The sequence below is a fragment of the Podarcis liolepis genome (genome assembly GCF_965112155.1).
Source record: "Podarcis liolepis genome assembly, chromosome: 3".
In the NCBI taxonomy this organism is placed as follows: domain Eukaryota; kingdom Metazoa; phylum Chordata; class Lepidosauria; order Squamata; family Lacertidae; genus Podarcis; species Podarcis liolepis.
The window spans coordinates 70,638,214-70,661,138 of record NC_139557.1 but is presented as its reverse complement, the minus strand read 5'-3'; the positions used below and the strand labels follow the sequence as shown (position 1 = coordinate 70,661,138).

The 22,925-nt window shown below is 44.1% G+C and overlaps 1 protein-coding gene across 5 annotated transcripts in view; it reads right to left on the bottom strand.

Moving 5' to 3' along the window:
- Positions 1-1,193: 1,193 nt before the first annotated feature.
- The window catches only part of TULP4 (TUB like protein 4), a 96,089-nt gene continuing 74,357 nt past the window's right edge, over positions 1,194-22,925 (bottom strand). For 4 of the 5 annotated variants that reach the window (XR_014524367.1, XR_014524368.1, XR_014524369.1 and 1 more), the window contains exons 6-16: positions 21,079-21,213; positions 20,117-20,283; positions 19,456-19,680; positions 17,893-18,127; positions 17,071-17,215; positions 14,846-14,990; positions 14,394-14,487; positions 13,438-13,581; positions 8,966-11,619; positions 4,678-6,809; positions 1,194-4,595 (exon numbers count right to left, since the gene is read on the bottom strand). Coding sequence is in view for 1 of the 5 variants with exons in the window: in XM_083496387.1 (XP_083352513.1) it covers positions 6,693-6,809; positions 8,966-11,619; positions 13,438-13,581; positions 14,394-14,487; positions 14,846-14,990; positions 17,071-17,215; positions 17,893-18,127; positions 19,456-19,680; positions 20,117-20,283; positions 21,079-21,213 (4,061 nt within the window). In the remaining 4 variants the exon portion in view is untranslated. Of the gene's footprint in view, positions 6,810-8,965; positions 11,620-13,437; positions 13,582-14,393; positions 14,488-14,845; positions 14,991-17,070; positions 17,216-17,892; positions 18,128-19,455; positions 19,681-20,116; positions 20,284-21,078; positions 21,214-22,925 lie in introns of all 5 variants that reach the window. The other variant, XM_083496387.1, reaches the window with a different exon arrangement.

Here is a 22,925-nt window from a genome sequence, read left to right as displayed (position 1 = left end):
TAAAGCATCAGTTTCCAAGCAAAGACCAGGCAAGAAATGAGCAGTTCTTGAAAGGGGGGGGGGGGACATAAGAGACACACTGAATCAGACCAAAGGCCCACCTAGTATTTCTGTTTTCAAAATGGTCAACCAGATGTCCACAGGAAGCCCAAAAGCAGGGCCCGAGTGGGTCCCAGCTACTGGTACAGAGGCATATTTCCTTCAATAGTGGAATTAGAATAAAACCTCATCCTCCATAAATTTGTCCTTCCAACCAAAAAATTCTGGCTCCCCCTACATTTCAAGTCTGACCCAAGTGGCAGAATCCTACCACTCCAAATAGTTGGCTTGCATTGAGAACAAAATCAGAACCTGTGGCCTATCACTCAAGTTGCTGCTTATATGCCCACAACTGAAGGCATAGAATTCTATAAATTGAATTCCAAACCCTTAGCAGCGCAGCCAATAAAACCTGTTCCCCATTGGGGTTGGGAATTCCACCCTCGTTTGAAGCCCTGCAGTACCAAGTGCTGTGTCAGTCTTGCTGTTTGACAGAGTCTGGAGAACTGAGACCTTGCTGTTGCTGGCACCTCGATCCAATCTTCTGGGATTTTTATAAACTCTAAGGCATCAGCCTTACATAGTCATGTTTCTGGAGTGTGTGTGTTTGTGTGTGTCAGAGTTTTAAAAGGGCTCCTTTCCAATGGCATCCAAAATAAGGGTTTCACTACGGTGATTCAGAGGCAAGAGCATATGGACTGTACCTGGTTCCACTTGAGAAATATGTGTTGCATCTGCATCCAGAAAGGTTGCCCACTAAAAGAGGGTAACAATCTTGCACCCCAGTACTTTATTTATTTACAGAAAAGGAAAATATGAAGGCTTTCTTTGAGGGAACACTGCTGTTCCTTGCTTATCTACTTTTTAGTATGAAAAGAAACACAAATCCCATTGGGATATCTTCATCAACTATCCAGAGGAAACTGGCTGTTATCCAAAATTTGGTTATCGCAGAACATTATTACAAGGCTTCTGGTCCAGCATCATGCTGTAGGAATGACAGCAAGTGTGCATCAGAAAGAACAAGAGGCATCCAGATATGCAAATAAGAATAAAACAATCTGTTAAGAATATTGAGGTTATACATTGCATACTAAAACACACAAACATTCAAGATTCTCAGTGCGAGACAAAACACCAAAATCAACTCACAGTTTCTCTAGTTTGCCAAAACTTTAATAAGCAACACCTGGACAACTCTTACAATTCCAAACCATCAAGGAAAATAGGGCAACTGACCCCATCTCAATCATGTAGACAGTCAAAATTTTGGACAAACCACATTTTTGAAAGGAAACCATTTAATGCTTTCTAGGTACCTTCTTCACAATCTATTACACAGGGCACATAACAGGAGAGGCAGGTCAGGGCAAGGTTCAGAATTACAATGGAAACCCAGGTCTGAATGGCATATTTAGAAAAGAAAAACAAAACAAAGGCCATTAAAAATACTGCAGGTGGTCAGATAAGTGTACCATTTTCTCTGCAGAACTGAGATCATCATGCAGGCTTTGCATGGTTAGGAAATCCATGCACCTGACTATATATTTTTATTAAAACTTGGAAGAAAATAAAAATAAAACAAAAGCAATCCTCAAATAACATTTTTAAAGGCAAGTAATAAATTCAGAAACAATTACCAAAGTTACAGTACCCAAATAATGCATTTATAAACAAATGCAAAATTAAAAAATATCACCCTTTTCCAGTAAAGATTACAGTGCCTTTTCAACCCTATGTATCCCCATGCAATTCCACAATAATACAAAAAATTGTATCTACAACAAATAGCAAGAGCTTAAAACCCTCCCCTGCTAAATAACAGGAGAGGATAAAAACACAGACTGAGAGGGGGTAGGGAAAATTAGAACAGAAGACCAAATGGAGACAAAAGAAAAGAGAAACGGACCTGAAATGACAAGAACAATGGTTATGACATGAGCTCATTGAGCACTATTTTAACAAAACACTGGAAATACAAGCATCTTCTAATATTTTTATCCATTTCATCTTAACACACTATTTCAATGCCTCTTTCAGTTAGCCATTTATAAAGACAGAGTAAACATTCAACAAGTGAAGACCTTCCTAACTCTCCAGAACACCTCGATCAGATTACAATCTTTTGGGTTTTATGCATTGGTTTAAACAGAAATCAAATTTATTAAAAGGTTTGCATCAGATTTCTCTCTCTCCATCCCAATAATTTTGGTGTGAAACAACAATTGCTGCATAACATGGAATGCAATCTTAAAATGTATCCATTTTAGCCAATTCTTCCAATAATATTCTGAAAAGTGTTACTTTTTAAAAGTTCCTCGTAAACTATTAACATTCCAAATGACATATTTAGCATGTCCCATCACTCTTGTAGAGAGGAAGGGACAATGGACAAGAGGATTTGACCAGTTCCTGACTGCTATGGCTGTCTTGCCCTGATAGAAGTTACATGACAAGGCAGGGAAGAAGATTCCAGTTGTACCCAAAAGTGCTGGAAGGACTGGAAAAGGATATATTCCAGCACACTCAGCTCTATAAGCCACTGCCACGTGATCAGTCTGTTCAATATAAGGACCAGCTCTAACATAACTTTCTCCTACTCTTATCTTTTCAGTTGCTTGTGAGAGCCACTTCACACATTTCATTTAGGCGCACATCCAAAAATGTAACCTGCAAATGAAAAACACAGGTATTATACAGGTGCACTTGACAGGGAGTTATGACTCCCTGCCAAGTATACCTTTGTCGGGCTAACTTAGGTTTCATACAGTGTATGAAATGCCCTTGAGAAAGCAGGGGAGGAAATGGCCAAAGATGCAAAACGTTGCAATGTCAGATGCAAAGCTCCTCAAAGCTGGTACATGAACTCTATGTCAGATTATATTGCCATCACAAAGACTCCATCTGGTCTTCAGGCAAACACACACACACACCACTTCTATACAAAGCTCTTAAAAGATACTAGAAGGGGAAAGTATGAGGGACACGGGCCTTAAAAATATTTTCCCTGCACAAGATGCTATACTGTTCGCTGCAGGAAACCAGGATTTATATATTTAATTTATATCCCACTCTTTACACTCCACCTTTCTTCCATGTACATTCAAGACAGTATATATAGGGTTGCCCATCCAAGCACTGATCAAACCCAGATCCGCTTAGCTTCAACCAAGTTGCTGCATCATGTGACTTTAAGAGTACACCTTGAGTCTCAAGAGCCAGTTCTACTATTTAATCAGCTCAGATTCTGCTGCAGCACCAGCATGGCCTAATAATGTATGGACTGCAGTCTCCAAAAGGCACTGGGTTCTGTTTTGGTAGACCACTGGATCCAATTCAATTTTGCAGAGATGTAAGGGAACCAACCATGCTCACATGACCTGGAGCCTAAGGCTGCAGAGTTTAACACAAAAAGCAAATATGGCGCTTTTTATTCCATCATTTTGTCTTCTTACTAGGTTAGTTGGTCTTGCCTTTCATTTCACAAACACAACAAAAACAAGCCACAGCACCAATATTTTAATTTTTCTATACATCTTCCAAGACTTCCCTTCAAATGAAATGTTAGTTAGGCCTGGGTTCTGTATTCCCAAGGTTTCCTTGTAAATAATATAATTCAAGTTTATGAAGACCAAAAAAACCGTAAAAGATAATGTCTTTTAAGACAATATATTGGGGGAATTCTCAGACATGTATTATAAGCATCAATTACAGCCAGGAGAGGATCACAGAGCTTGTTTCATCCATTCTGGAGACATTTCACCACACAGTGACCTGTGTAAACCTTCCTACTGATTCAAATTGATCTTACACAGCTGGGATCTAATCTTAATTATCTTTGTTTGTACTCCACTTTGCAAGGATACTTTTGTTAAAATACAATCAACCCTAAGGCTTTAATGCTTCTATATTTGCTTCTCTTTATATTTGCTTTATTTTCTCTATAGGGTTCCAGATACTACAATGACACATGATTAACATGTTCAGGGCCAACTCCAAATTTGAAAAGGCACTGGGCAGTGTCCTCTAGTGGCACCAGTCTGCTATCAGTAGGTCCTAGTGGACTTGCTGACAGAGGTAGCAGTGCTCTGGTCACTTAGATCTAGCTACCTTTTAATTTCCCACAATGCTCAAGAACAATTAGGTTGGGGGGCATTGTGGGAAATGAGAAGGGTGGGCTAAATCCAGGTGCCTGGCAGTGCTCAGAGAATCAGACCAGAATTTCTTTTAAAGAAAAGCCCAGAGCAAACATCATCAGTGCGCCATGTCAGCACACAGGTGCCATGGCAGCTGCGTAAGGATGTCAGATGCTGATGCCAGTGCGAACATGTTGATTTTTCTCCCTGGGTTTTATTTTGAAATGTTTTAGATGAAATGTTCTAAGTGTGTTTCTAGGATATGTAGCGCTGCTAAATGCCGTTCTCCTAAATGCCATATAACGTTTTATATAGACCTGAACTTAAAAGCTCCATTTCACATTCTGAATCAAGAGACATGTCTCCCACTTATGGAATCCTGACCAGAATTCTCTGAAGAGTTCCGTATTCCTAATTAGCCTTTCCACTATCCTGGTGACTCTCAAGCTAGTCTTTAGCTGTGACTGCAGTAGTAGTGGCTGCAGTTGTGGAGTGGAGCAGCCCTCTGAACACTGGCATCACTGCAACTTACCTGGATGTGACTGGAGGCAGCCAGCAGTGAGGTTAGGGCTTTGTAGACAAACCTGTAGAGCCAAATGGCCATTCTCACAGGTACATCCACACAGCCCTTACCCCACAGTCCAGGTAAACTGCAGCAATGTCAGCAACAGGAGGGCAGCTCCACAGCTCTGTCCCACCCCAACAGCCGCTACTGGACGGCAAGTGTAGCCCAAGAAAATGTCAAAGAAAATGTCAACGTTCTGGGAAGACTGCATTAAGGGTTAACCTACTGCATGCTATTGATTAGGAAGCAATGGAGGGGACACTTGGCCATTCATTTGTCTACAGGCTCTGTGCCAGAAGGGGTTGCCGATTCCATCCAAGTGTTTTATTACCTCTTATGTTATCCCGTGCAAGTGAAATGAGAGAATGCACTCCACCGATCATGTGTGTATGCACATTTTCCTCTCAGTTTTTTCTTGATTACAGCCTGTTTCATATAGAAGAATCAATGGAATCAATCGAGCAAATGCACACAAAAAATCTTGGTGGCCACCTTTGAGAAACCATGCTCTGTATCATTATGTGTGTGGAGAATTAAAGTCAAATAAGTCTGTGAGCAAAGGAAGGGTGGATATTTTTCTAAGGTTGCAATCAAAAATTCCAACGCTGAATGACTTAGGCTGCTAGTTTCCATGGGGAAGGTGTCATGGTCAAGAAGTGCAGCAAAAAAGATTAAAGGTGCCAAGATAGATGAGGAAACTGTCACTTGCCCAATGCATTTATGTAGAAAGCTACGTCTGGGATGCAGAGTCCCTGACACAGAATCTAAAATTATCCACCAGGGAAACACGTCTTCCTGCTAGGTTATTCCAACAAAATAATATTCTTGTGACCCCAAGGAACATTTATACTGAAATGCATCAGACAACTGACACTTTTATTAAAGATTCCTCATATATTCTGGGACCGTATTGGGGTTTGTCACTTTTTCATCTTCCTTCCTTCCTTCCTCTTTCTTTCGTTCTGTGTGAACCCAGGGGATTTGTCATAATGTTTCCCACTTCAGGCCTTGCTGAGTGATAGCATTGGTATCAATCCAAACTAATGATTTACCAAGGAAAAAACCTTGCTTACAGCTCATGGCTTGTTTGGAGTTAGGACAAACCATGAGCCCAGGTTCACATGCAAACCATGGCTTTGCTCTGGGTATCACAGGAGCAGCAGGAGCAGGGGAGGAGTGAAGTGGCCACAACTTTTGCTCTCTGTAGCTGCACACTTGCTTATCCAAGCTATGTCATCATCTGTCTTAGCATTATGTGCTGATCAGGCCATCTTTTCCAAGCGATCCAACAGGTAACAGCTCTGTTTTTCTTTTGAATAACATTTTGGAAACTAGGTAAGGTTTCTGAAAAACCTCCTTGGTGCCTACAGTGCTCAGTTATCAGAGAAGAAACATGTGTCTTCAAGTATATTGTAGCATTTTTGTTGTTCTTTTTTTTCTTTTTTTGCTGTAACTATTGATGAAAATAGTACAAAGTGGTCCAGGGGGAAAGAAAGTTGCATTCCCTGCTTTAAAAAGAACAGCATGGTATAAGGCAGTCTATAAAAGAATGAAAGAAAACGAAGGGCAGTCTTTTAAAATCCTTCTATCAGCTTACATCAGCTATTTTTTTTTTGCAGCAAACACAGAAGAACCGCCACAACAAGCCAAAAGCCACATTTCCCAACATAACACTGAATAGCTCTCCTCCTTGGCTTGCCCTGAAGAAACCAGCACATATGTTGATTCAAATAAAATAAATCCCAAACCACAGAGTCCCCACCCCATCCCCAAAAATGTTTAAAGTTGATGCCCTCCTTTGGGCACTCAGAGGCTCTTTTCTTCCAGTTGCACTTTCTTCTTTACTTGCAGAATCCTTTGCGCGTCTCTGCCAGGCCTTCGTGGGTTGGCCCTTATGAGAAAGATTTATCAGGGTTTCTCTCCCTCCCCCCTCTCTGGTCTTTTCCTCTTTTTCATTTGAGGCGCTGAGTCACATTAGCCAGAGCCACTGCAAAGGCCTGCACCGCTGAAAATGGATATTGAAAGTCCAAAATGTAAGCATTGCCATCGATCCTCCCAAACTGCATGACCTGGAGGAGAAAGTGGTGGGGAAAGAAATAAAGAAGAGGAAAAGTTGGTAAAGATAAACAAGAAATCGAGCAGCAGTTAAATATGAAAAATTGGCCCATTAAAGCAAGGAGGGGGTGATTTCACAACTTCTTGCTTCATATGAGAGCTGCATTTCAACTGGCAAGTGGCTCTGCCCAGAGGAACTCAGTTCTGGCACCTCTCAGGTGGGCACCATTGCCATTCTAAGAGAATGAGGGAGGTGTTCATGGTGAGTTCTGGCGCCTCTTTTTCTAGATATATAGCACTGGCTTCGCCTATTTTCACAGGGGAAGTTCAAAGCCCACAATGATTAATGAGGTTGAATATTCTGAGGAGATCATATCAGCACAAGAGGAATTTTCCATGATTTTCAGCAGACTGAAGCCATTATGTTCTGGTGGATCTTGCTTGTTCTTGGACAACGTCGATGCAACACGACTGCAATCCCAAAATAACCTATAGATATCACAATCGGATCTACAGTGACTTGTTTCCTCAGCCTCCTGGTAGATCAGGGAGACTGCAAAAGAACACCATGAAGCAGAGCTAGCTAAAGTGGCATTCCAATCCTGGATCCCAGAAAATAAAAGGTGCCTAAGGTTTGTACAATGTTTTGCACCTCCTTTCATACATCTTTGCTATAGAATGCACCAGTTTTTCTACACTGCAGCAGCAGAAGGCTGGGGAACTGATGATTCTTGAATGTTCTTGGACTCCAACTCCCATGAGCCCCAGTCAGCATTGTGAATGGTCAGGGACAATGGGAGTAGTAGTCCAACAACATTTGGAAGGCCACAAATTCACTATACCTGCTCTAAGAGACTGAAAATAATGGCCAGGGTTTAAAGTTCACATATTCCCCCATCACTTTCACCTTACACATACATTACTGTTGCCTGTTTTTCAGACTCTCATGACCTTGACACTGGGTTGGTTGGTTGGTTGTTGTATTAGTTTTGTGATCATGATAGAGTGCAATCTCAGGACCAAAAGGCTGTTCTCACATTGTATTATTTTCATGTGAAATGTGCACCTGTGATATGACATCAGCTGAAGGTGACATCATATTTCTATGTTCCTTATAGTTACACGGGTTCATATGTTACTATTCACTGTGACATTTAAAATATCCCATAATCTGTTATAGCTGCTCTGAGGCACAGAAGCCACAATTATAGGCAGCTACCATCAAATTTCTTCTTGGTGGAATAGAATAGCTTTGGGTTTATACAGTCAAGATTTTTATGCTGCAGAGAAGTTGCCTGTACCTCAAAGGCAACCTCTGTATGGACTGTATTCAATATTTGTGAAATTGTGACAGAGACAAATGCTCTACAGGTGTTACACAAACGTATGTCCAATGCCTTGGGCAGATATTGGCCACCCAAGGGATAAGGCATCAGGATCCTGTTTGCACCAGGCCTTTCACATGCCACTATTTCCTGCAAATTAATCTGCAAGAAGGTGTGTCTATTTGAAAGAAGTTACATCATACTGCATTTGCAGGGCCAGCATTCCTGTAGAAAGCAAACTGAGGCAACTGTTTCTGGTGGTGGCAGTAGGAGGTGGCAGATTACTGACCCCAAGTCCTCACTTGCTTGTTTCACCAGTCCATCCACCCAGCTGTCACCACTACGCAGCCACCCAGTTGCTTTGAGCTTTCCAGAGCACTTGCCTCATCCTCATGCCTTACACTGAAGGGGGTCCTTCCTTAGAGCAAAGTATTCTGAGTGAGGTGAACTGGAAGAGTGCCTGCCCCAACACTGCTTTGCCACAACAGCTGGACTTTAAAAAATAGTTAGAAGTTACTAGTGATTTGAAACCTTTAACTAGCCACCGAGACAAAGTGGTAGTGGTGCAGGCACTTTCCAAGGCCACCTCGCCCAGAATGCCTAACTCTAAGGAAGGACCCCTTTCCCCAGAGCAAGGCAGAAGATGGGGGTGGGAGGACATGGCAAGTTCTGCCACCATGTTAGCAGCAGCAAAACTTACAAAGCTGGAGGGGGAAGGGGAGGAGGAGTTGGCAGTGGCAGCACTCGCATCAGAGGCACAAGTCCTGGGTCAGCCCTGTTCCTCTGGCACATATGTCAAGGCCTAACACAAGAAACAGCCTGGAATTTCCGACTCGTTATCTTACCTGTCTCCCTTCCAGCTCAATCTGGAAGTTTTTTGCAGATTCTTGGGTCACTCTCCCTCCAAAGTCCAGCTGATAGACTTGTGTTGCCTCATTCCACAAGGGCTGCTTGTTAGCCATCACGTACACAAAGCCCTGGCTTCCCAGCCGCCCATCCTCCTTTTCGTTGGCTTTCCGGCACTTAAACTCATCCAGTTCACTGGCTGTTCTCAAGTTCCTTTTTGTTTTCCATCCCTTTTTACTGCCCTGGCTCTGGTTCATTAGCTCATCCCCGCTAATAAACAGTTCAGGCTCACTTTCTGAGCTGTCCTGAAATTCGTTCATCTTGTTCAGTTTTTTGGACTTCAACTGGTCCTTTTGACTTTTGACCTTCTTCTTCTCCCTGCCCAGCCTAGGGCTGGATATCAGCGAGTTGAAGTCAGTCAGAGTTGTCCTTGCCTCCTTCTTGACCTTTCCCTCTGTAATAGCCTGCATATTCCCTTCATCCGCTCGGCTATCCAGGCGCTTCCGATTCTTCTTCCCAAACTTGTCTGTCCGCTGAGGCACGGGGCTCTCGGTCAAGGACAGGACCTCTTGGAAGTTGTCTGCTGTCTCCGCCATCGCGTCTGTGCCCGTGTGGCCTTGAGGCTCCACTGGTGGTGGTGGTGGTGGAGGAGGAGACATGACAGGCTTCTCCACCACCAGCAGCGCCTTGGGGGGCAGAGTGCCTTGGGTGCTCTGTGCAGCAGGTGGGCATGTGCTGTAGGAATTCCACGGGTGCAAGGCCATTGGTGGCAGCTGTAAACTCGAGCAAGTGCTATTTCCAGGGTACAGGGGGGGCAAAGGGCAGTAAGCAAGGTTGGAGGGGTAACCTGGCTGAAGCACAACCGTTGGCTCCTGTTGTGCAATCTGGGGTGGGGCCAAAGCTTCTTTGGGAGAACAGGGGACCTGCATTCCCTGAAGAAGAGGAGGGGGAGGAGGGGGAGGAAGACCGTAGTTCCCCAAGTATGGGGCTCCAACCCCGTAGCTCATCTGGAAAGTGGCAGTGGGACTGGTTGGAGATTTGGGGGAAACAAACGGTGCTCGGGATATATCCAGGTGCTGAGTTTGGCCAATGACTAGGGGGGCAGGTTTGGCAGGGTGAGGCAAAGTACTCGGAGCTGTCCTTTCTTGAGGGACCCATATCTCCTCACCCACCATTGGTTCCCACTGATAGGGGGGTGGTCTTTTGACACCAATGCCTGGCTCGGCCATGGCCACAGGCATGTGGCGCACCGGTTTCTCCACGGGGCAGTGCTGAGAAAGAGCTTCATCCTCCATGAAGGCAGAGTTCACATAATCTGTCCGTTCACGAGAGCTGTCCAGTGGGCTAAGCAAATTGTAAGAGGACTGGGAGGCCAGGGGCGAAGTACTGACGGAGTGTGCGATGACCGAGCTGTGCTGAGAGCTGCTCCCGGTGGTCATGTCCGGTCTCATGCTGTTCATGCCGGACGTGCTGCTGTTACCACTGATGCCACTCATATTCCCACTTCCGCTATTAGGGTTGCCGCTGCCACCGCCGCCGCCACCGTTGTTGCCACTGCCGCTGCTGCACTGGCTGCAGGTGTAGAGTGCCGTTGGCACCCTCTGCTGGTACTGGGCTGCCACAATGTTGCTCTTCAGTTTCGGGGGCAGCTGCAGAGTGGCTCTCTGGCTGTCGACCAGCTGGGCCATTTTCAGGGCTGCCTCTCTGCTGTTCCGCCGCAGAGTGGCGTGGATTATGCTGTTGTCCAATCTCTGGGCCATGCCGCGACCTTGAGACAGCTGGGCTGCGATCTCCGGGTAAGGTGGCGGATCCCCGGTTGGAATGGAGTAACGTGGCACCGTGAGCCTGTTTAGGGTGGCGCTGGTACAAGGCTGCTGAATCTTCTTCTCTGAGGAAGTGATTCTTAAAGTGGCAGAGCTGCCAGGCCCTGGCAGAGTGTAAGTGTTCTGGGCACATAGCATCCGCGTTCGAGGCCGGCAAACTTCCTCCACATTCCCGCTGCTGTCGAAGGTAGTGATTCTTTCATAGCCGAGAGGGGTTTGATAATGCCCTGTGGAATAAAGGGGGAAGTCTCCCTTTTTCAAGCAGAGATCTATGGGAGGTTGGGGAGGTACCGGAGGAGGAGGAGGAGCTGTGGTGGGAGCTGCTGGTATGGTTCCAGGGTATGGAGGGGGAGGATTCATTTTGTTCATCTGAATTTCCTGGGCAGTCGTGAAGACGGATGCTTCTCCTTCAGCTGCCTGTGGCACTGGACGCAACGTCTTAGCCTTCTGGAGGTGTTCGTGGTCTCTGTCCCCATCTCTGTGGTCCACAATTGCCATCTGGATTGCACCCTGGGGCGGCAGAGGGAGCTGAGGGGGTGCCTGGATGATGCGCCCCATTTCAACTCCTCCAAAGATCACTTGGCCTGGGTTGGAATACCTGCTTGGGATTGGGTAGTGGACTGCGTTGTCAGTCACATGGTCCGCCGCTGCCACAGCTGTCGTCTGATTGGCGAGGACGTCCAGCTGCACATTCTGATTGGCCAGCAAAGACTGAACCAGCCCTATGCTCTGTGTTGGTGACATTGCTTGTGCTGAGCTGTGAATAGGAGCAATCGGGATGTTTACGGTGCAAGGTGGGTTGTTCTCGGGAACTCCAGATGTTCCAGTCACTGGGACAAAAAGATATGAGTATTAGAATACAGCATCACAGCCTTCATCCAAAAAGAGATATAACGGTACCTCAGGTTAAGAACTTAATTCATTCTGGAGGTCTGTTCTTAACCTGAAACTGTTCTTAACCTGAGGTACCACTTTAGCTAATGGGGCCTCCCGCTGCCACCGCACCACGATTTCTGTTCTCATTCTGAAGCGAAGTTCTTAACCCGAGGTACTATTTCTGGGTTAGCAGAGTCTGTAACCTGAAGCGTCTGTAACCTGAAGCGTTTGTAACCCGAGGTACCACTGTATACTAAATTAATTCTGCCATCTAGAGCATTAATTTCCATTTTAAAGGTATTGGAATCATTTGATAAATACTGATTATTTAACTTTTGTACTTGTGCTGTCACATTAGGTCAGTAATATTATCTCCCACCTCACTACAGTAAGGGTATTAAGAGCCAGATCTGAGAACATGCAGTCCCTCCACAAAGCCCCTCACCTCCTTGGGGTAAGTCTCTCTTTCTCCATGGCCCTCAGTTCAAGAACCTGGTTTAAGGGAAATCCTGGCTAGACTTAATAGTGGTAAGCGTTGGAGCCAACAAACTGCTTCATCATAGCAAAGGAGAGGGAATTTGCCCCAGAAAAGGTTTGGCTTCCAATTTGTTGACCACAGTTAGCAGGAAGCCAGCACTGTATCTGCATCAGACCTTTATCTCAGAAGGAACAGGAACAATCTAGTGTTCTGCCACTCTGTTAAACCAGACTCTGATGCAAGTGGGTGGAATGTATAAGCTATAGTCCATGTCATCAAAAGCAAGCAGTTATGAAGGCATGAATGACAGTAACCCAATGTGAATCCGAGGAGAGAATACAACCTGTTCACCTGTTGACATTTGTGAATGCTTCTGGCTACCACTGCAGCCTCAATTCCCAGGCACCATGATGGATTCCTGCCACTCTAAGGTTGTGCAGTTAAGTCACCATTGGAAATCGAACCTTTTCAATTATGAGTGCCTCTATATCACTCCAGGTCTTTTGATTGTTTGCTTGTGTCAATCCCCTTGCAGATTTCTAAAATGCGGTTAATACTGAAGCCTCATAATTTAATTCCCAGTTTAACAGATGCTTCTTCTCAGGGGATTAATGGACTCTCTCTGGATCAAATTCATAACTGACCCATTTAAAATGGATTAATTAAAAGGACATCCACCGGACATCTAAACTAATGGTGGTGGTTGCTGCTGCTGTGGTGGTTTACAGATTAATTATGAATTGTCAATAGGCCCTTTTGAGCTCTCAGCTATGTCATCAGAAACTTGTCGGAGCCAAGAAACACCCCTCCACCCCAGCAGCCTGCACTGTTCCTGGTCTTGCCTCATCACCCTTTTCAACTTCACATTCCTTTCAGGAGTCAGAGAAGAAGGTTCCATTAAGGCTTTAAATGCACCATGTATGTACACCTGTGTCTGAGGCCTTCCAGCTCCCCTGATCTTGAATGCACTGTTCACAACACAGGGCAGGGGCAGGATGGTAGGGAATGCCCACACAGGCTGCGAAGGGCACAGGGAGCCCTCTAGGCTCTACCAGGCTCCCAATGACAACTCCGGAAGTACACAGGTCTTTCAAGCCCTATTTTGGAGTTCCCAGCCTCACCACAGACTCCAAAATGGAAGTCAAAAGAGCAAGCTCCAATTTAGCCTCTCCACCACAACACGCATATCTTGCAAAACATGGAATGGACTCATGTGCCTTGGGCTTTTAATTACAAGGAGAGTCAATCTTCTTACAGAGTTTCATAAAATTTTAGACAATCGGTTCAATCTCACCTGGCAAATCATCTTCATCTTCACTAAAAACATTGGGGTTGAAGACAGGCAGGTTTATATAGTCCATGGAAATCTTCCGCACTTCTGGAAGGTATATCGTCATTTGCCTAGGCTGGAGATGCAGCAAGCTGGTTTTATAGATAACTACAAAAAGGATGCAAGGAAAGGGAAGAAAGAAAAGATTTGTGATGCAGGAAATACAAAGGGAGGGTCCAGCATTACTAAAGGAATCAGCCAATTAGAGGGACTTCAACCATGATAAAACTCCTACATGGAAAGCATGTCTATTTAAGAAAGAGGATGCAATATTTGGATGACTGCATGCGACAAGCACACACAACTACATTTTGTTGTATGTACATGCACCGGGAAGATACAGGCAAACAAGGCTTCCCAGTGATGACACAGAAAGACAAAAATATACACGTATCCGGAATTACTTTCTATTTATGTATTTTTTCATAACTGAAGAAGTCTCTAAGCAAAAGGTCTAGTATGATTTCATTCAATTACTGAAATTAAGCAAGTTTGGGCTTGGTCAGTGTCTGGACTACTGGGAAACCATGTGGATGAGAAATACAAACATGACCACTCCTCCAAAAGCAAGTGGGGAGAATCAAAAGAGCTACAGATGTGATTTATTTACCAAGCAAACAGATATAAAGTATATTCTTAACATGGAAATGAATTACGCTTTGGAGCAGAAGGAACTTCTCTCTACATGGAATGTTTTTCTGGTATACTCCCACAATTAGGGACAGTATCCTTTTAAGCACCACTTCTATGGAGTTTTGACCCAGTAGAAGATGCCACAGAAATAGTCCAAACTGTTTCCTGGCTTACAACTCCATGACTGAATTAGATGCAAAATTTTAACTACTGTTAAAGAATATTTGCACACTTTTTCTGGTCAGGAAGGGTCTGAAATGAAGACAGTTCTTAAAGAGTTAATTTACCTGCACCAAGATTGGTTGGTAGGAAAGCAGCCAAACCCACAATTTTGAATTTGGTTCCCCAGATATTTGACGTGACCTGAGCAAGGTAGTTGTGCTGCAAGAAAAAGGTATGACAGAACGACGACAAGCATTTATATAGTATTCACATTATCTTAGTTATCTTTACAATAATCCTGTTAGGTCAAATCAGTATGATTATTTCTATCTTCACACTGACAAGGGCAATTCTACCAATGAAAAAGAGTGAAGGACATAAGAAGGGTGTGCTGGATCAGGCCAGAGGCCTATTTAATCCAGCATCATGTTCTCACAGTGGCCAATCAGATGCCTATGGGAAGTCCACAAACAGGACACGGGGCCAACAGGGCTCTCCCATTGTTGTACCTTAGCAACTGGTATTCAGAGACATAGTGCCTCTGTTTCTGGTAGATAATGAGATAGCCATGCAGTACCTGAGTGATATCATCCAAAGGAAACTCTCTACGAGTTAGGCTTGGTGAACCTATGGAAGGCTTCCTTATCGGTAGCCTGGGAGATCTTGATATCTCCTGAGCAGCTCGTGACAACTTTGGAGATTTGCGAGCTTCTATATTAATTCTGCATACAAAACAAAAATGACAATAATAAGGCAGGCACAAATAGGTACTCTCTGTCTCACTATACAAAAAGAGAACGAGGAATACAAATTTAGGTGGGTGGTGGGGGAAATACTAACAAGGTTTACCATTCAAAAGTAGCTTCAAGAGCAAAGACAGAGTTAATATGAAAAGAGTTCACAGTGCATCCTTCGGTCTGACATTGCAAATAGAATCATAGAATAGAATCATAGAATCATAGAGTTGGAAGAGACCACAAGGGCCATCGAGTCCAACCCCCTGCCAAGCTGGAAACACCATCAGAGCACTCCTGCTCAATGGGATGACAGACAGCCACACCAATGAACAGGACACCCTGGCTTAGCCATCAGACTTGTATAGGTTTCCTCCCCCCCCCCCCCCGGAAAAAAGCTGCAAGGATGTTCATGTCCCTTATTAATTAAAACGGTAATTTTAAATGCAAAAGGGACCTGAGGATTGGAGGGAGGTTTCTTGGTGATGTTACATGGAGCCTGTCAATTGGCATAGCAGCTTTCTGTCTCATACTTGCAAACTTTTGCAGAATGACTCTGGAAAGGCGAGGGGCATTGGGACTGAATGCAGAAAGAGCATTTCAGACCGGCCCATTACTATAAAAGATGTCACATCTGTCTTCAACCTAACATACTAGATAATCCAAGTACACTTTGCCCAGCATCTCTAGTTCTGGCTAAACGGTAAACGGAAAGATAACAATGAAGTCCCATGGAATTTTTGTACTAGAAAAGTGGTTCTATTTTAATAATTGGTAAGGAAAGCATTTCCCCCCCTTGCTGGCCTATCTCCAGGTTCAGGAGCTAAGGATCATAACAGGCTTATGCCTATGCATCAAACCAGAGCATCAGGCTTAATACCCTGGTAAAGAGCATCACAGGGACAACAGCTGTTTCGAAAGAACTAGGGCATTATTTCTCCGACACAATGCCCATGGCTGGTGCTGTGAGCTTTGGAGAAGCATCACTCACCTTTTAGAAACATCAAAAGGCAGCCCTGTTTAGGGAAGTTTTTAATGTTTAATGCTGTATTGTGCTTTTAATATTTGGTTGGGAGCCGCCCAGAGTGGCTGGGGAAACCCAGCCAGATGGGAGGGGTATTAATAATAATAATAATAATAATAATAATAATAATAATAATAATAGTAGTAGTTGTTGTTGTTGTTCTGGAATGGAAAAAGAGATATCTAGCCCAGCCCCACAAAGATCAAAATACACAACTCAGACCACGGTGTCCCATAAGCAGAGAGCAGAATAGTGCTTAGAGAACATGTTTCTCAGGGAAGGGAGCTAAGCACTCTCCTAGCACCAGTAGCAAATCTGGAACCTTGCTCTCAAAAGTCTGAGCAGAGAGAGATTGTTGTAATTTCTTTATGTTGATATATATCTAGGATATATAGTAGAATACAATGGTGGTCCAGGGGTGGAACTTCAGCACCCTGGGTTGTTATCATTCACTGGTCGTTGCCCATACTATATACCTAGAATTTATTCCCAAACACTGATTTTCTCAGTGTGTGCCAATTATTCCAAATTTTTGAAAAGCCAGTCTTGGAACTAGGACACAGTATGTAAACTAAGTCAACAAATTAAAATCCAAGTAGGTGGTTTTATCCTAATCACAGAATTTGATTTATTATTTTTTGCACCGTGTACGTGTGCGCACGTTCACACACACACACACACACACACACACAATATATAGAACTCTGCTTAAAACACTCACTAGTAGCAAGCAAATAACCTAACAAGTACTCTGCACTGTTATGTGAACATTTGAAACTGTCAAGGACAGGACACCAGAACTATAGGGGGATTATGTCTGTATTATGCTTGTAGCTAATCACAGAGGAGAAGAACTCTGTGGGCCTTAATAATGTTTCACAGCAAAAAGAACCCTAACATTTCTGAAGCAGCCCGTTTCTGATGCCTGTATGAAAAGGTTCCCCTTTGTTCTAAGTGTATAGGGTGCCCTCTCAGCATAAAAAAGGAATTCAAAGACCCAGGAGAAAAAGCAAGGTGGAGTTTTGAAAATACCAAAATGATTACCTGGGAAGTTTGGGTGATTTGCTAGCTCGAGTGATTTTGGGAGACTTTTTTGCAGCCCAGTCATCGCTCAGTTCAATATCGCTGGAATCAGAGCAGTTGCAGCTGTCAATCACGGTGGAAATCAAACTGTTTCCATAGATTTCATCTGTCAACACAGGCCCCATTTAAAAAAAAAAAGTTTCAGAAACCAAATCCCAATTACAACTGTCAATCATTTCTAGGATATCCTACAAGCAATAGCCGAGATACAACCGCAGCAAGGAGCACAGCGTATTCTTTGAAACTCATGCAGAATCAGCAATAGCCTAAAATCAAGCGGATGGTGCTCAATTATGCTAGTTGACAGGCATCTCTCTGACACTGAAAAATGTCTACAGCTAATTAGAGAATCTTCCCTCTCCTGTCAGGACACTGAATATTATAATGTACTGAAACTTGGAAGATGACTTGAACTATGCCTGTTACTGAGTCTCTTTCAGAATGGCTGATGAGAGCAGGGAAAGAGTACTGCCAGGGGTTCTTGTGTGGATGCACGGTTTGGGGGCATTAACAGGATACACACCTCCACAACCCAATCCACTAATTTGTTCCACAAGCGGGAGCTCCAGTGAGTACATGACGCTCGACCGACAAGAATGACACATTTCAACAAAGAGTGTATTTGTGGGCATATCTTTTCCCATGTGAAGATCAGTTACATACAATAAAATCAACGAGGTTTGCACGAGAAATTCACGTGCAGTAAACTTGCAACACTTGAGGGTCTCTGCACAGGACCGGAATCTAGAAATCGGCACTGAAAAGTTGCCTAATGCCTTGTACCTGCTTTTCCGTCAGTCTTTGGATCCATGATGACAAACTCAGGCCGCAGTTTGCTAATTCGGCGCCCTTTCAAGATAGGCACCAGACCCCCTAAATATTCCAAATACAGTGTATAGCAAGGCCCTCCAACCTCCGGGTCATCTTCTGTCCGCTTCATTGTGCAGTGAAGCCTTTCGTTGCCAGATGTTGGGTAGCTAACAAAATCTCTCATGTTGTTGGGGTCTGGGATAGGAGGCTGAGTTAAATATAGGAGGAAAAATTGTGAGTCATACGAAGAGTTTTCCCTCGTGTTGCTTTTTCATGCTTCTGATTATTATTATTATTATTAATGACTGCAGTGGTAAATTCTGCCTTTAAATTAATAAAACAATAAAAGAAATCAGGACCACAAAAAGCTAGCTACATTTTAAATGAGAAGTGACCACTTCTGGAATGATGCACCAGGACTGCAGAGAGACCAAGAAGCATCCACCAGTAATACAGTGGTACCTCTGGTTGCGAACGGGATCCATTCCGGAGGCCCGTTCGCAACATGAAAAGAGTGCAACCTGAAGCGCCGTATCTGCACACGTGCGTGGCATGATTTGGTGCTTGTGCGCATGTGCGAAGTGCAATTTAGGACTTTTGCGCATGTGGCGAAACCCAGAAGTAACCCTTTCCAGTACTTCTGGGTCGCCGTGGGACGTAACCTGAAAGAACGTAACCTGAAGCAAACGTAACATGAGGTATGACTGTATGTGCTTGCTTCTTTTACAGAAGTATAAAGATTGTCAACAGCACAGGGACTGAGATCAGATTTCTCAAGAAGTTCTCATAAGAGCCAGGCAAAAGGTGTTGCGATCTAGCTGGTAGCTTTTATGCCTTGTCCTGGGAAACCTTTAAATAAAGGCCCATTCACCAGGCTCTGTTCATGCACAAAGTTTACACCTACCCCAAAGCATTCCCATCCACCTCCCATACATTTGCATGGCTAATATAATGTGTGACCTTTCTAATCATTTTTAATTAACAAAATTAATTGTTTTATTAATTTAAAGGCAGAATTTACCACTGCAGTCATTAATAATAATCATGGATACACTTGGCCACAACTGAAGCAGATGTGGAAAATGTCATTACAGCTACAAACTGCGGCTGGCAGCAGTTGTGATTGACTGGTTTTATTAATAAGCTCTCGGTACACCAACATGCCTGAGGGCAGTCTGGACTGCTTAACCTGTACAAGAAAACTACATTTGTGAAACATCCCTTAGTCAGGTTGCCCTGCACTGCTCTTCAAACGGCCATCACAACCCTCTCAAAACGACAGTGATAAAACCCTACAAGCTGTTCTGCACGGTTATGCAACCCTAGGTGTATTTACTCAGAAGTCCCAAGGCATTCAAGGTGACAGAGTCCCAAATAAGTGTTTGAGATGGCAGCCTCAGAGTGCAATCCGAATGTTTATTACCAGTCAAACATTCCCTGCTTGTGCGCTTTATACCTCAGCTACTGTCAGCTGTTTAGCTCCATCTACCTTTGTCTACTGACCCTGATACACTTAACACCCAGCCATTTGTTTACCTTGATCGTTGGTGTAAAGGCAGTGGTGAGGTATGAGCAGAGCCTGGGAGGCAGAGTCAATTTACTGATATCTTTGTCATCCCGCAAGGAGCTAGCGATGGTTTGCTGGCACAGAAGCTGTAAGCTGGACACTCTGTGCTCCACTCGGACAACATAGAGGGCAGGACCAGAAGCCATGAGCAGGCGGGAGTCCCTGTGACCCCAGCAGATTGAGATTATGGGACGCTGCATGAAAAGTAACATTTCAGATGTTTTCCTCTCATTGAAGCACATTTTAAGACCCATTCTATTTTGGAAAACCCTAATGTCTCAGGGCTTTTCTGTATGTTCAAGTAGTAGAATTCTCTGGGGACTGTACAACTTACAATTTCGCTAAGATACGGTATCAATTTATTACAGTAACCAGAAGACATTTTGTTTTAAAATACAGATTTCTCCATTAATTTTCATCCTTCATTGAATATTATTGTAACTAATAGCATGGAATCAAAACTTATTTGTTGTGTGTGGGGAGACCTACATATAAAATTATCTAAATTATAGTGACCATCATCACTGGGCAAACCTCCCTTGATATAATATCCCCCGCTAGGAGTTGTTTTTGTGGGCTGTTATTCTCCCATGCTCCTGTTTCAAAATCTCACTTCAGAGTAATCTTTACCTGCACAGGAGTCTCCAGGGTATAGATATGTTCTCCGTGAACATTGTAGAACTTGACCAGTGCACTTTTCAGAAAGGAAGCACCGCTGAGTTCAGCCAGCTGGCTTAGCTTTTCCATGCCTGCAACAGCCAGCAAGTCTCCCTGCGTGCACCACTGAGCCACTACATCTGAAATCACAAAGGGCGGGGGGGGGGGGAGGTTCGCTTTACTACACTTAGCAAATGGGCCCAATCCCACACCCTTACACTCAGTAAGCAGGCCACTGGAGGCAGCGGGGGCCTCCACTGCTCCCTTGGCTAACCAAAACCACAGGTTACTGCCACTAACCGGGAGGGTTAATCCCTCCACCTCCCTTTCCCTGCTAATTTCTACAAAAGGCAGCCCTGAGACTGAGGAGGAGGAAGCTGACAGGCCGGGCCACCTCCTGGTCTGGTTGTAAGGAGGCAGGCAGGTGGGGTCTGGCTAAAGGCAGGCTGAGGTTGGTGGAGCCAGCCTTCATTCACTCTGCTGACTGAAGCTACTGCTTCAACTGAATTAAACCTGAAGTTCCACTTTTAAGCCTTTGGAAACATTGCCTCAAACTAAAATAACTTTGGAACCCGCCAGCCTTCCAGCTTTGGTTCCCAAAACCCTTGAAGGAACAGAACAGAGGAGAGCAAAACAAAATTGGTCACTGCCTCAAGCTGTGAGGCAGGTTATTTTGAAAAGCACATGGTTCTCATTTGCTGCTGTCGAGCGCCAGAGAATGTAAGACAGGCTACCAGTTTATTTCAGAAGGAATCCTCTTGTTGAGATGTGCTCTTTTCACCAGCAGGCGTCACTCTTGTTAGTGGAAATCGCTGCAGATGGGTGTTGCATTTCAAGAGACAGATGCTGAAATATTCATGTCAAAGCAATCAAGATCTAAAGCAGAAAATGAAGCGGTGGGAGCAGGGCAGGAAGACAAGTCTCCCTTTGCGTACCTTTCAACCCTGAGCGGATGATGGTAGGAGACAAGTCGTCATAGTTGTTCATTAAGCTAATGTCTCCTGATGTGAAGCTGACAGTGAGCAGCGGTTTGGTGTTCTGCACCAGAACTGGATATGCAGCTGGACCATCTGCAGGGTGGGGGAAAAAACTTTTAGGAAGAAGTTTGAACCAAGGTTTCTAGCTCATCACCTGTTGACTGTGCAAAGAGCTGTGACACTCAGGGGATGTTTTCCTACCCTGTCAAATACTGCTAAGGAATAAACCCCACCCTCACGCCACAGCACTGTGGTATGGTCTCTGCAGTGTTATGCAAATGACACAATTCTTCTAATGTGCCCTCAGTGATCCTGCACAGTGGGAATATTTACATGTCCCTGGAGCTGTATGAGGAAAAGAATGGAGTCAGAAGCAACCATCCTGGCCCATAATGGGCGCAAACATGGAGGCAGTGCCAACCATGCTAGGAAATAAAAAGGTAGAGGGGCCTTCGTACAAAGAATCTGTTCAGTTTGCACCTCTCTGTGATACCTAGCAATGTTCAGCCTCTAAGCCAGGGGTAGCCAACTGGCAGCTGTGGGCCAGACCTGGCCCTTGAAGTAGCGTTACTATCACCTTATGAAAGTCTAGTCAAGGTGGGATTCAAAAAAGCAATTTGTTCACAGCTTTCTGTTGAAAGAAAAATAAGCAATAATTCACCGTGTTCATTTCATAAAAAGTTTCTTGCACTGCTATCTCGTCCACATTCTCAAAAGCCAAGGGACTATTACCAATCTGACTCAAGATTTTTTTTCAAGAAACACCTCCCCTCCTCAGCCCTCCAGACTGAAGACCTCATGGTACTGGACCAAGCATACTTCAGCTCTGTTAAGCCCTTACTGCTACATGACATAGACTTTAATATAGAAACTGGTCCTCCATAAGGACTGGATCCCAAAATGGGAGTCTGGAGCATCAGAATGGGCTTAACTACATGCCCTGAGAACACCAGTTGGCTAAACGCTATTCTGTGCCATTATAAAAGAGAGTCTGGTTTTGACAAGATCATTCTTCAGTGTTTAACTTCCTTTGTATATAATATTAAATTGCCTACAGCACCATCTGCAGCATTCACTATTTCATTCTCTGTTTTATGTAACTAGCTTTGACAGAAGGTGCTGCTGTCCCAAGAGAAAGGTGCTCTCCAGGCACCAGTTAAGCATATTCTCACTAATCATACATTAGGCTACATTCAGTTGTGAACGGAACCAAATGTTGTTATCCATGTGCTTATGTGTTAAAATGAGGTAATTGAACTACAGGGAAATTGTCCTGTGGACGGTGACTTAAAAGCCAGCACCATATAATTGGCATAGTTTTAGAAGTAAGTAAAATCCAATTAAGCCCCTCCTAGTCATGTATGTGAGTCAAAGGCATGTCTCCTTTGAAAGGTTTATGAAGAACAAGTGATACTTCACAAGGACACGTCATATCAGAATAATTATTGGAAGCTACCAAGCTCACCCACTCCTGATTGACTCAGCATCAACTACACACTAGCCTCCTTCACTCATCTAAAGGGATGCACCAGAAGTTACAATGTTCCTGCCTAGAACAGTAAACCTATCTTATAACAAACCTAGTATCACACCTCTCATTAATCACACTCCGACAAAGGAAAACTGTAGCACAGTCCTCTAAGGATGTTGTGCATATTTGATTTACCCTCATGTATGCATCTGCCATTGCAGGGAAGTGTCCTAAGCAAGCAAAAGGGTTTGTCAACAATAAGCCAGTGGCCCCCATGCTAAGCACACTTTGGGGCGTTTTTGCTCCTATTGTCCTAGAAGAGCGAGTGAGGAAT